Source organism: Ptychodera flava, chromosome 2 (assembly GCF_041260155.1).
Source record: "Ptychodera flava strain L36383 chromosome 2, AS_Pfla_20210202, whole genome shotgun sequence".
Taxonomy (NCBI): Eukaryota; Metazoa; Hemichordata; class Enteropneusta; family Ptychoderidae; genus Ptychodera; species Ptychodera flava.
Window position 1 is genome coordinate 24,049,136 of NC_091929.1, and position 15,067 is coordinate 24,064,202.

A 15,067-nucleotide genomic window follows, 5' to 3' on the forward strand; every position below is an offset into this window, starting at 1 on the left:
TAATTTTTTTGATAATTTTGGACCAAATGGAAATCATATTTCCTTGGCTACAGTTCTTTATCAAAATTTTGGCAAAAACTTGAGAAAATTTGACTGAGGTATATTCTGTAAAGGTGACAAAAATTGACTTTGGCGCTCAAAGGGTTAATCTGTCTACTTTTTTCGGCTTGTATACGTATAGAAGAACTTTTGTGCTTCAGAAAAAGGCATTTGTGCTAGACTGATGCTGTGAAGATGTTTGCAAGTTGCTTGACGCTTAAGTTTCGATGTGTTCCTCAGGGATTATGATGAAAAATCATCAGAAGGTACAATGCGCCTCTGAACAGCACGTACTGAAACGAATATGAGGATGTATGTTATTTGATGGTTTCTGCTTGTTTTCTGTCAGTGGTTTTCCGCCTTACTGCATCACTACCGTTCACTTCTTACTTCACCAAATGTGCTGACATGAACCCTTTACTAACTAGCATGCCTTATTCAAAATAAAGTTGTGTTTTAGGAATCTATTCTTGGCTTAACTTCATTAAAATTTGCATTCACGTACACAACCTATAAGAAGCGGGACTATGGATTTGGCAAATAGTGACGTGCGGCTAATAAAGCCCTTTCATAATGCTTCATTTTTGCCGGGTTTTTTTTCAGTGACGAAGTGGTGTGTGTTATTTCGTTACAAGACCCTTGAAATCGTCTGCTGTGCGCCCTCAGTGTTGGGGTAATAAGCGCCTCGAAAAAAAGTGTTCAACTTCTGCTCAAACTTTCCTCAAAGAAACTTTCACGTTCAAAAAGAAACAGCGGGGTCACTGCGCAAAATTTGGGACTAGAGAAAGAAACACCTAAATTTTACTACTATTTGAAATTTAAAACGGCCGCAATACCTTGAGTTAACGTTACGGGGTGAAATGGAATAAAGATTAGATTTTCATAATAACAAGATGGTGAAAACTTCAATTTCTCCATACGGTTTCAATACGAATCCAGCTAGCAGTAAATCAGACACGGATGGCAAAAATTTAAGTGATCTAAAAAAACTATCCAGGAAGTGCATTCTACATCAATTACACTGAAGGACCCTCTTACATTGAATATAGTTGATTGATTGGTAGAGGGACTTCTTATCGTGTAAGGTTTTTTTCTTGGCATATTGGACTGGAACTTCTGTCATAATATGTGACTTTCGAACAATATTTACATTTCCGACCTGCGTCGAGCACACAATGGTAATTCGTCAATACTATGTGCGCTGTAGAAGAGGAACGTTGTTTCTGGCGTGAATTCGAGAACAAAGTTCAAATGGGTGAATTACGATGTAATGCGACCCCAATATGAGTTTATACTCCGTGCCCCTCGTCTAGGCCCTGGAATTTCAAATGTGTAAACACACAGTATAGCGAGCACACCAGTCTGAACTTTTTTCTCTCCATCAGTCCCCGTCCGGATTTCTTGTTTCTGCAAACTTTTCGCGGTTTCTGGATGTCTTTTGTTCCACATTTGGTTTTGTGGAAAAGCAGACGGACGGATGGTGATGGCGATCAGTTTGCTAAAAGGTGATTTCTTCCTCGGAAATATTGCTTTCTTGTTGAATTTGAGCATTTTGATTTAAGTTGCAGTCCGCTTGTGATTCAACATGGCGGCTGGATTGAAATATTCGACTCTCTGTTTGGTTGCTAGCGCTGTGCATATTTTCCTTCATACAACGAACATCTTGGCCCAACGAAACACCATTTTATCACGGTGTGAAAACCTGACATCAAGTTGTGACGACCTAGAAGAAGATACTTGCGTTTACACCTTCCTCTTGCCGCGTGATGAACAGAAAGGGTGCATAGGTTTTCGGCGAAGTGTCATAATTCTGAGACAGCAGGACAAAGAAATCACCGCCCTGAAGGAGAAAGCCGAGAACTGCTTGGCGACACTTGTCGACCACGAATCCAAACTCGCCGACCTGGTCGAGTTCAAAGACCTCACCGAATATCAGGATCGGAAACAGTTTCGGAGACTTCAACGGCAGCAGGAAAGATGGGAGGAAGACCTGATTAGACAGCAATACATCATCGAAACCCACAAACGTGATATTGAGCACCTCTCCCTGGAGAAAGTCAGACAACAAAATGAGCTTGACAGACAAAATAAGAGAATTGAAGCTCTTGAACAGATCTTATCGTCGCTACAAGGATTAGGAACAGGTGAGAAGTATAGTGGTAAAACTTGTTGAAGTTATGTATGTATATATGTATGTATGTTTGTGAGTACAGTACGGATATCATGTTGTCCAGTACCTCTCCGTAGGTTTGGGATGATCACACAAAACTTATTAACTACGAGATTTTCTCGACAAGATATATAATGAATTTTTTTCCTACGTATATATACAAACATAATATGCTAAAACATTAAGATAAGTGGATGGCGGGAGGGACGGATGGGGAGGGACAGACACTTTAAGATAGATCGATAGATCGATAGATATTTGATAGATAGATAGATAGATAGATAGATAGATAGATAGATAGATAGATAGATAGATAGATAGATAGATAGATAGATAGATAGATAGATAGATAGATAGATAGATAGATAGATAGATAGATAGATAGATAGATAGATAGATAGACACAGACAGATAGACAGACAGACAGACAGACAGACAGACAGACAGACAGACAGATAGATAGATAGATAGATAGATAGATAGATAGATAGATAGATAGATAGATAGATAGATAGATAGATAGATAGATAGATAGATAGATAGATAGATAGATAGATAGATATGTGCTTTGTTTCTTTCGTTACTATTGGTAGATTTCGTAGGTCTATCCACTTTCAAAGGAGTCACATCTCTTAATAGTTGTAACATGAAAAGAAATTTCATACTCCTATACATTTCCTATACATTTCATTCAGTATTATCTCGGATCTCAGACCATAAATCGACTCTTCCCTGTATCATTTTGATATCGTCTGCTGTTGTTTCGTTTTTTAGGAAGTGGTGTGCTCGTTCCAAACGTTGCTATGGAAACTCAATCGCAACAAACCCCGACCGTGAGCCCTGAATACGTGGATCAAACTGATTTCACGGAGTCCGTTTTCAATCTGACTGTTCACGACCCAATAAGAAGTATTATAATGTTTGAAATAAACTGCGTGTCTTACATCGCTTACGTCACTGCCAATGGAACTGACATTATGGTGTTTGAAAACTACACAGCAACGCCCTACCAACACATCAGCGCAGAGCCCGGGGACATAACCTATAACGGATTAACTTTTTTCAAAATGGAGGATCAATATTTCTTGACTGTCACCAACTGTCGCCTTGGAAACCATTGCATCTATCGTTGGGAAAATGGAACTTTTGAGGAGTTTCAAGTCATTTTCCTGAGCGGAATTCATTCGTGGGGTATTCACTATTTCCACACTCTCACGTCCCAGGGCAGAAAACATTTTCTCGTCCTTCCAAGTTTCTCAAAGTACGACACGCGTCTTTACTCCTACAAACACGACATCGACAGCGTCATCTTCGTTTGGAACGGCGAGCGTTTCGTCACTTTCCAAACGATTCCCACCAGCGGCGCCCGGTCTGTCGCTTCTGTCGCCATCGGTAACTACGTCTACATCTGCTTCGCGAACAGTTTTTCCGGGAAAGTCTGGCCGCGATACAAAGTGTACTCCGAAATTTACAAAATAGCCGTCAACGGGTTATCTTTTGCTAGACATCAGCTTCTCGAGTTACCCGGTGCATCGGCGATGGCTGTCGCTTTCCATTTCGGTGGGGAAACTTACCTGGTGGACGTCATGTGGCAAGGTGTGTACGGAGGTCTTTCGACCGACACGCCCATATACATCTGGGACGAAGACAGCGCCCAGTTCGTTCAACATCAAACCATCCAGACCCTAAATGCCCGGATGCTCTGTCCCTTCATCGTCAAGAACCAACTCTATTTCGTCGTAACTAACAGTGGAGACAGCGAGAATGGCCCATTCGCCGTTATCTACACGCGAAGTAAATCGGGGGCAAATTTTATTGAACACCAACGATTCCAGGCTACCAGGGGCCACCATTGCGCAGTTTATCAAAGAGCAGACGAGAATTATCTGATTATTGACGATTCTGTGCTAGAACTCTAAGATTTGAGAAAACTCACCATCCAACCAAAATCACTGAATTTTTTCAGCCTATATTAGGCTTGAATTTTCTGACAGCAAAATATTATTTGATTATGTCATACCAATAACGGATATTATGTCTTCCACTTCTAAATTTCGATTCCTTTTCCAGACAATCGAAACTCACGTTTCCCAGATTCAGAAATTACTGGAATGCCCCTTGTTTATTCCGATTGTAAAGTGTATAAATTTATCTCAATGTTAAGGCGGATGTTTGTATATTCAATATTATTATCCGTGCATGCAACAGTGCCTTCAAACGAGCTAGATATATCTCGAGTATTTTTCTTTCCAGAGTTCTCTTTTCCATAAAGTTTCATCGAATATGTATAAATTATTTTTTGTTGTACTGAACCATCTTCTAGTGCAACGTGTTTATAACACTGTGTAAAATATGAATAAAGTCGTCTATACACAGATACCCAGTTGTTGTGCTGTGTATAATTTCACCGAACAAGAGCAAAATAATGAATTCTCGGTCAACTTGACTTCTTTCTGAGCAAATACCAAGTTCATATTACAACAGCATCAAACTTGATGAACAAGACGTTGGCCTGTTTACGCTCTCTCTGATATCATTATTTATCGTCATCATCTAATAACAATAAATAGTTATGGATACCTTTATTATTAGCTCGTTATGGTCGTCATGGTTAGCAGGAATAATATTCTCCATGGCAACAACGGTGGACTCAGGTGTCTCACATATCTGCTATACCATAAATCATGCATCTTCAACATGATTTTGTCAGCTCAGTGTATCAAGAACTCTAGAAACAATATTTTGCTTGCTGACGTGTTAAAATAAAGGCTGACTATTACGCGAATATGTTGTATGGCTGCCCTAGTTGACAGCAAATAGCGGTATAGCTCGAAGGCCCACCAGGCTGTTACCTGGCAAAAACATTACTTCTGTGCAGCTTAGAGTATTTTTAGACTTGACGGATCACATCTCTATTAAGTCTGATATCTTGAATTGGCTGAGCTGTACATCCATATTTTATACTGACATTTAAACTGACATTGTCAAAATGCCAAGAGCACAGATCTGCATTATCGACCGGATTCAAAGACACGGTGTTTCCGTCAGTTTGAATTAATAAGAGTGTAGTCCCACAGCGATCCGGTTCACTTTTCATGCATGAACCGTCTGAAGCATCGAGGAAAAGTTCTGACAAAACTAAAGAAAGAGATCATGAGCGTTCTTAGAAAACTGAGTAGTTCCATGCCTTGAAAATACATACATACATACATACATACATACATACATACATACATACATACATACTGATACATACGATTTACTGTCAAACTTATGAGTTAAACGTTACCCTTCTTTAAACAAATTCAAACAGGAAAATACAACTAAGCGGTTTAGTTTCACACGGCGAGAAGCCCTCCTTGGATCTTATTTATGTAACAACCTGCACTCCATGACGTGATCAGTATAATTCTTCGATTTATTTGAATTTCAATTAGTGGAGACAATCACTCGACAGAATTGTCCGTCGATGGTGATGTGAAGACAGGTTTCGGCCATTCGACCGAATGATTAAGATTTTTAGAAAGCATTTCTCTTAAGGTAGTATGTGCCTCGAAATTGAAGGGCCTGAACTTTTTCTAAAACTTCCCTCAAGGAATCGTTCGACCATTCTCTTTCAAAGTCAAGAATAAAAACCGGGAATGACTGTGCAAATTTTGGTACAAGAGAAATATATTACCCAAGATTTACCGATATTTGAAATTCAAAATGGCTGCCATCACTGGATTAACTCCGTACCCGTGGAGAAAAATAAAATTTTCAATTTTCGAAAAACTAATGATTTTTTTACACGGAGAGCTTTAAAATGAGGTACCAAAGTGGTAGATCAGAAAAGATTGTAAACGTTTGAGAGTCCGAATATCTGTTCCCGGGGCGCTTTCTACCTTAAAAGTAATGGATTCTCAGCATCCATTCAAGATGACACAATTGTAACAGAAATCGCTACTCTTTTACTTTCCAGGGATAGGATATGTGTGCGACTAGTGTGAAAATAACGTGTGCTTTGTTATACAATCATGGAAAGTCCCACATGGGCAGATCTCATAATCTTTCTTAACCGAAAAATGATGTACAGCAAAACAGACATTACAGAACAAGTCTTTTTAACTTATCGTTGAATGCGTAGGCCTTAAACCCGTATTTGGTGTATTTTTTTAGTATTTTTTGATAGATGACTTGAAATAAAACGTGACATCGGAACGTTTATTGACAGTGGCGACAAGTGAACAACTACTGAATAATGTTCGATTTGCAACTCATATGTGGCGAGTGACGTGACAAAAACTTACATGTAACAATCGACCAATTTCATTACCAAGAATTGAAATAGTGGCATTTTAATGGCATAATAACTGGAATAAAATACATCTCTTCAAAGATCGGATGGTAGTTTTTCTGTACACGAAATACCAAAAGATACAGCTATAAACGAAACTATAAAGTACGTCTTTCATGGCCACTGTGGCATTTTGGCTTCCGCATTGAGTCCCCCACAACCAAATAATGTTTCGTAGCCTTAAAACCGTAATTTGTCATGTTAAGAGTGCATAATTCAAATTTAACAAAGAAACCATGGAAACGATTTGAGAGAAAACGTTTGAAAATTGGAGAAAAAGAATCAGACATTTTTGCTGAACTTCGACCAAACCTGTCAATACGCTTTAGATTTACATCATCAAGTGAATATTTGGTTATTTTTGATCAATAGTTGTCAACCGGAAGGATACGCGTCGATTTCCATTGCGTAGCCCCCAAAGTTCGAAACCTTGGTTTTTCACTCGCATCCTGCCCGATCAGTGACAATTTCACTCCGTTTTACTAGCTGTGCATTCATTGACGAGGTTCTAAATGCAACGCTGACAATTTGAGACACGTAGATCTAACAAGAATGGGCCTAGCTATTATTTTTACAAGGATTTCACAGAAAGTTGTGACGAGACATTCTGTTGTTTTTATACCCACAATCCTCAGCGTCGGAGGAAAAAAGACAGTCACGTGATCGTAGGTTTAGGGAGGTGTTTTCCCAAAATGGCGAACGCATTCCGAGTGAGTCCTCCCAATTTCCTATATCTTTCGTGGACCTTTCCTGGGTAAAGTGACACGCCGAAATCACGAAATATCCTGGGTGGCAGACGTCAGACTTCAAGAACTCAACTAAAGGACTGTTGAGAGAGTAGTTGGTTTTTCGCAGCAGCTGGCCTGCGCCGTCAAATTGAATGGAATCCGGAGTGCACGACTTGGCTTATTCACGTCAATACTTTGTGTGTGTGTACACATCGTCACAGCTCTGTTGTTTTGGGTAAATGTTAATTGTTACACGCTGAAAACTCGCGGAAGTTTTGATTCTGACACATGCTATGTGGACTAGACTTACACAGTGAATATTTAGCCTTGCACCGTCGCCGTACGAAGTGTTCCATACCCGATTAGCGAAGAGATCTACAACAAAACTTTTCACATCCAAACATGGGTAAGTTTTCTTTATCTTGAGCGAACTTTACAAAAAACGAATCTGAGTCAGATCTCTAAAATAGTTTCTCAGGAGGAACCAGACGTAAGAGCTAAAGCGTTGAAAGTTGGTTTTGTTTTACCAAAACAACATTGCATGGGCCAAGTTGGACCGAAAGGGCGGGTCAACTACGAACGGTACCCATCCCAGTGGCTCTGACACCGGACTTCCTGCTGAGAAAACTATGTACCGTACATTTTGGTTTCCAGTGATGAGATCGTTTTGCTCCGGCAGTCATTTCCTTTTAAATCGTTACATGGAATAAGACCTTGTCTATAAGTACTGAAGATTTCCTTCTTGCTACGTTATGACCTTCAACACTTACATCTAAAACCACTGGTTCAACTTCAAGTTCCAGTAGCTGTTGTCTGTATGGTTTCCAGTGACAGTGTAGAACACTGCGTACCATACACAACATGAACATGTAGTTGTCGTCCAACACATAGACCCACGGAAAGCCAAGCTTCGTGACATTCGGCCTTGGTATCTACATGTATGCCCTGTACGCTATTTTTAGATGATGGTTAAGCGACAATTTATGAACCAAGGGGCCAAATGGCACATGTGATTTCAAGCAGGGGGCTGGCATATTTACAATATTAGTGTGAACTAATATGCTTTCTTGATCTCCTGATTGACTAGAATTAGGTCACACATGTGTATGAAAGTCTCCAAATCAGACAAAGTTCAATAAACAGTCTGTTTGAGGGGCGTTACTTGGTATATATTACCATGTTACCTCAATCATTTTACCAGGGCTTCTATTTGTATAACAGTGTGATTATATTAGGGGACAACAGAAATGTAACCCGGATTTCCAACAGAGTTTGTGTTCCCAAGTCCCCTCAAAAATACTTCATAATTAATCTGTTTCATCCCCAATTCCCCGTAAACAGGTCCACAATTGCCCTGACAACCATGTGTTTGGGCCAAACCATGGTTGTGAAAGGGTTAAACATGTTGATGAGATTCCTAGCACTTTCACCCCTATTTCCCCTATGTAAATCTGTCTGACATATGGAAGACAATAACAATGCAAAATAGCAAGAAAGTCTCTTCAAACTAGAGGAGTTAACCCTTGAGTGCCAAAGTCAATTTTTGCCGCCTTTATGAAATATACCCCAGTCATTTTTTTCAGAAGTTTGCCAAAATTTGGATAAGAAACTGTAATCAATGACATGTGATGTCCATTTGGTTCAAAATTATGGCAAAAAGTACAGAAAAATTCATGAAAATTGGTAAAATGTTGCACTAAAGATTTGATGGGAAAAATTACAGTACTCAAAGGGTTAAACTGTTGCCCCCTATTCTCTGCCAGGTAAACAGGTCCACTCTCATCATTGATAGCAATAATTGTAAATTCCCAAGACAAACAATAGATAAAGATATTTTGTCCATCACCAGTGCTTTTCAACATCAAGTGTATTTTGAAGTTTTTCAGGATAAACCAGTTGATCGTAATGTTTATTGATATTTAATTATGGGATTATCCAGATAATTGTGTTAATACTTTTCTATTGATTGAAAACAATTTAAATATACACAAAATTCTTGACGTGTACATTATAATTTCTTGTGGTATCATATATTGATGCACAGACATTGTGCACACACCTCGGTAATCTTTCTTGTGATTCGTAAGTTAACAGACACAAGGGATGTGTCATTTTTTTGGGGTGAGCCAGTTACTGATTAACAATTTTGAAGAAGCCAACATGAGAACAATTTAGACAAGGAAAGTGTTACCCTGATGAGTTAAGGTGCCATCCGGGCATGTGCGTGTTCAAGAAATGAAAGGGCACCACCACAGTGTTGTCTTCACTGCAGGCGAGTGATAGCAGGGAAATTTTGATTTTTCAGTGAGGAAAATGTATCATGTCATTGTGTGTTCTAAACACATATCAGATATTGACAGGGCAAAGCGGGTAACAGCATATATGTGTTTCCTGAATCACCAACACTTCCCCCTCCCCCTCCCTTCCCCACAGTCTGTTTCCCACAACCTCTTTTCTGCCTCAAGCAGACTGTAGCTGGGTGACTTGAAGTCCCTCAACGAGTGTGCTATTACAGTTATTAGTCAAAGCCAGTCAGTGAATGTAATAATATGCATCACTCTCACTTTGTTGGAAATTATGATGATGATGCTGGGATGACAACAAATTTCCAACCTCTATATCAGCAAAGTTTGTGACATAAATTACATCACTGGGAACATGGTGTATATGCATCTAGTCCCATTGACAATATATGTTGTAACTCCCAAGTCTTTGCTACTGTAAGTGTAACACCACCCAGATAATAGCAAAAAACCAATTGTACAATATCATCTGATGTTTTCAACCTTTTTTCAGCTATAGCGTTCCAACATTGCCAAAACAAATCACCAACAACAGGACTATTTCATAACTTTGGAGGAGACATGTTTATGGTTGTTGTTAGGTTTTAACCCAATCAGCACCAGTATCTACATATACTTGTTATTATCTAGACACAGCCAGCAGAAATTGAATTATGAAATACGGTGTCTGTAACTTAATATGTAATATATATTTTATGAATCATTCAAGCGTTAATGGACCATAGTGTTTATTAGAAAGGAATCGCAAACAACAGATAGTGATACTTGAAAAAGTTCAAGGAAAATTATGGCAGGTGACATAAATGTTGTAATGTTACATATGCCTTGCAGACTTCATATCGTCTTTCTAAGGATAATGAAAACTGTCTGTAAAGATTTTAGAATTTTTTGACCAAATCTTAAAGGGATTAATCTTAATTACAGTTATGCAGTAGTGATATTTCTTAATCTGTATGCATCTTTGAAAGTCAAAAGTGAAACTTCAAGATTTTTTGTGAGACAGCTGTTTCTGTGTGTCAAAAAAGGAGAAGTGAATCTCAGTTCAGGAAAGAATGCAATGATTTATTGACTGGTTACATGTAAAAAAGTGGATGATGTTGAGTAAAGTTGCCCCTTTTCACCACAATGGTTTGGCCCAAACCTGGTGCTATCAATGGTGGGTGTAAACCTGTTTACAGGGATTTCGGGACGAATGCTTAAACCAAGCAAACTAAAATGTTTTTTGCCAGAGGGTATAATCCTGACCCTTATCTAAGACAGGAACACCGATGTTACCATTGTTAAGGTCAAGTTCAAATCAGGACAAAGATCAAGGCACCAAGAAGATCACTGTGATATACACACACCAAGCTGTGATTGTACACTGTCATTATCAGGTCAAGTCAGTGAAAAGTCAGTGTGACTTGGATGCTTTTCACCCCAATTCCCTGTAAAAAGTCCATGATCGCCGTTGATAACAATTGGTTTGGGTCAAACCATTGTGGTGAAAGGGTTGATAGGAAAGACAAGTCAGTGATTTCATGTTTGTGTATACATGTTTGCAAATTGTCAGTCATGTGAAAATATGTCATGATATGAGACATGTTATGCTTTACTGGTTTTACAATAATCAGCTTGACCTCATAGTGACAGATGAACCTGTCAGGAAGAGGGTTAATGACATTTAATAACCACAGTACTACCGGTCAGGCCGTCTCTTCCTGATCAGCGCTGGCCAAGTTGAATTTATGAACCTGTTACCATTTGCAGTCTGCAGTAACATGAACCTCAAACAGAAAGTCAGCTGGTTGTGTGTACAACAGATGTCCACATGCTCTGAATTCACCAAGGGATAGATACTCAGAGTTCAATGTCACTTCAGCTATGAACAGTAATCATGAAAGATTTCAGTGAAAATAGATATTAACAACACCTACATCATGTACTATAACACACATAAACAATTTTCTTCTCCTAGGCATTAAATTCATTGCAGTGTTCAGTAATAATATGATCGATGCCCTCAGCTAGTCAATGTCACAAGTGCCAAATGGAACACAAAGATAATTGTATGAGTATACAGTAGAAATGACAATAAATCTGAGTCTCACATTGTATCCTAGTTTTCAAACCACAATGAAAGCACTGCTCTGAGATTGTTTCTCAGACACGGCTGGCTTTAGCTCATCTTAGGAACAATCATCCAATTGAATTTGTAGAAAAAGATACTGTGGTGATTTTGATAATTTTAATCTGTCAAAGAAGAGAAAGTGAAAGAATAGGGTTCATTGAGTAATGTTTGAAGCAATATCACAACCAACCATTACATCATTCAGTGTGTATGGTGATATGAACTGTTCAATAGTAACAGAAATAGATGTGTATCTGTGTACACATAGACTTTGTATAATGTTGATTAAAAATTGATATTTCATCAGTCGCCATACTTCATCCATTATGCCTGTGCTACACTTTCATCCCAATTTCTATATGCAAAGGTCAAGAAGAGTTGTGCCAAAATCCTGGTAAAAGGGTTGATGGTGCACTAATTGAATGATGAATAAGGTTTGGATATGCCCTCCTTGAATCATGTTTTCAATTATACATAAAAAACATAAATCACTTTTATGACCTGTCATAAATTATATGCATATTTTGTGTAGAGTAATGGAACTTAAAGTGCATATTTGCATACAGACATGCTCATCTTGAATTGGCAAGATCTTCATCATTGTCATCCTCCAGTCTTATTATGCCTTAGGAGATAGTAGCTCGGACAAACCCATAATTTGAATGTCGATTGATATTTCCTTGGTAGCATGCGCAGCTACAGTGTAGGCTAGCCTTCTTAACTACATGCCAGTCCCTTAATTGATCAGGGCTACACATTACATGCATTTGCCAGTTTCTTAATTGGATCAGGTACACACATGTGAGATACATGTTAGTCCCGAAATTGATCAGGTACACACATGTGAGTTACGTGTTAGCCCTGAAATTGATCACGTACACACATGTTAGTTACGTGTTAGCCCTGAATTGATCAGGTACACACATGTGAGTTACGTGTTAGCCCTGAAATTGATCAGGTACACACATGTGAGTTACGTGTTAGCCCTGAAATTGATCAGGTACACACATGTGAGTTACGTGTTAGCCCTGAAATTGATCAGGTACACACATGTGAGTTACGTGTTAGCCCTGAAATTGATCAGGTACACACATGTGAGTTACGTGTTAGCCCCGAAATTGATCAGGTACACACACACATGTACATGTCAGTCCCTAAATTGTACATTTCAAATCCTTAATTCATCAGGTGTACCGTACACACAGAGTGATAGACAATACACATCAGCGCTTTCAACATGCAATATATGCATGCATCAGTGTACCTTTTAGACCACAGTCATGCATACATGTTTGTATACATGTTCAGAATGTCCAGTCTCCATGTATCTCTGACATACATGTAATGACAAACAAACCATCTGCAGTTTGCTGACTTCATAGAACACATGTGAATAAAAGTCCTTTTCATTAATAATGACTTTCATGTTATTATGAATATTTTTGTCCCATTGTACAAGTCCCATTGGGGAGAATAGCTGTTGTACAATTTCTAGATGGTGGCATTGTTTACCATATTGTGTTTTACCTCAAGGTTTTGGATTTCTCGATATCCTTGTACTAAAAGTAGATATTGTACTGGTGGCTATTGATAACAGATTTTACCCTTTCTCTAGCAAGGCCAGGGAGATAAAAACATGGTTCTACTTCTATGTTGTAAATGTTGAAAACAATTTTTGAAAGGCATCTTGAAATAGGTGGTGCAAGTTAGATGTATATTTTCAGGGATCTTTAGATCGTCAAGTTTGTTGAAATCCATGATATACATGTAGGACATGTTACCAATTTGATCTGATAGTGACAGATGAACTTGGCAAGTAAAAGGTTGAAAGTTAAGTATAGGAACCCCACTGTCCTATGAATCTATTGCCTCATATCTGCATATTACTGTATAGCATTATCTCTGTGTTGTATAATCACCCTGGGTTTGTTTATTACAGTGGTTCATTAGTTGGGGATCAGAATGCAGAGGTCATGACCTTTGCCAGGGGGGAGGGTTGTATGCATACAAACAATTTCTTCAAGTAGGTCCAGCAACCCCCAGATTGATCAGTTCATAACACTAAATGATACCCTAGGAGACTGCCCAATAAACACGTCTTGGTTGTTAGTTATGTCAGATTGTTGCGCCTTACAGATTACTTGGTGCTTTTTGGAATTTGTCTAGTTCCTGTATATGCCTAGTTACAGCAGGGGCTTGGCATTGCATGTTCTTGCCACCAGTAGAGGACACTCCACTTGTGCAATAAAAAAACTGAGATATTTTGTTGAAATTATTGGCTTCCCTTTGTTGACCCAGGACACTAATAAACCTACAGATGGAGCAAGTTTAGGCGTTCCCCTGTTCAATCCATACCAGTACTTCATACAGCTGGTTGCTATCATAAAACTCTCAAAACTTGAGTTCCTGTGTACTGATCACAACTTCCGGTGTCATTTGGTAAATTCAAGCGTCAAAGATTTTCTTCAATGTTGTTTCTTTTGTAGTTAGTACAATGTAGACCTGAAAGTTTCCAAAGTGAAGAAGGTTTTTTCTTATATTTTAATTAAACTTGATACAAGTAACTCTGATGTTAACACATGGTGCAATGGAAAGTTAAGTTTGTTTAATTGGTAGGAATATTCCTTCAGACATCCGTTTTCTTCCATAACTTTTATTGTTATGGATAATTGCAAGACCACTTTCCATAACTGTCAACGTAACTAATAGTACATTGTTACCAAATCCATAGGGTCTGTACCAAATCAGTATTCCTTTTGAATTGTCTGACAATGTGTCCATTGTTTGTACAGCTATATGCATAGTTATGCAGCAGATTGAGGAAACCCACTCCCCATTTATTTCCTTTCAGACAAGTTGATAACTTTTATTCACGAACTTTGTCCATAGTTCTTTTATAAATAGTAGATATTGTCCATCAATGACAGAGAAATCAGTCTCACTATTGTCACTTTGTATTGTAGTATATCAAGGGGGTCCATGAGTACACTGGAAAAGAATTTCTTAGAATGTTATTGTCTCTGTTTTATCGCCTCTCATGGAAAGACAATCCCATGTCACAGAGGTGAACAAAACTACAAGGTTAAGAAAGACTTATTGTAATGAATTAATTCTTTCTTCAGACCTTACCAGTAAGGCAAGACTGACAAACCCCGGACCCACTCTGTTCAGTCTCACAAATCAATATAACCCCAGGGGGTCCAGTGGCTTCACAAAGCCATTGTAAGGTCCCCTAAGATTGTGTCATTGTTTTCATGGGGAAGATGTGGCCCAGTGTTGTTCAGGGTGGTTACATGCATGATGTTCATATATTGACATCATCCCTGAAGCCACGGTCCCTCCACAAAAAGGTTTTGTCTGTTCAGTGCAAAGTTTCATTGT

At 38.7% G+C, this 15,067-nt stretch overlaps 2 protein-coding genes across 2 annotated transcripts in view; both read left to right on the forward strand.

Annotated features, from left to right (window-relative positions):
* Positions 1-1,371: 1,371 nt before the first annotated feature.
* Positions 1,372-4,587, forward strand: LOC139117379 (uncharacterized). The gene is made up of 2 exons (XM_070680465.1): positions 1,372-2,183; positions 2,984-4,587. Exons 1-2 carry the CDS (start codon positions 1,625-1,627, stop codon positions 4,126-4,128), a joined length of 1,704 nt encoding a protein of 567 aa, XP_070536566.1. The 5' UTR covers positions 1,372-1,624; the 3' UTR covers positions 4,129-4,587.
* Positions 4,588-7,192: 2,605 nt separating this feature from the next.
* LOC139117425 (USP6 N-terminal-like protein) overlaps positions 7,193-15,067 on the forward strand; it is a 60,797-nt gene continuing 52,922 nt past the window's right edge. Inside the window, exon 1 of the mRNA XM_070680537.1 lies at positions 7,193-7,679. Within this exon, the coding sequence (XP_070536638.1) occupies positions 7,676-7,679 (4 nt within the window). The 5' untranslated portion in view covers positions 7,193-7,675. The remainder of the gene's footprint in view (positions 7,680-15,067) is intronic.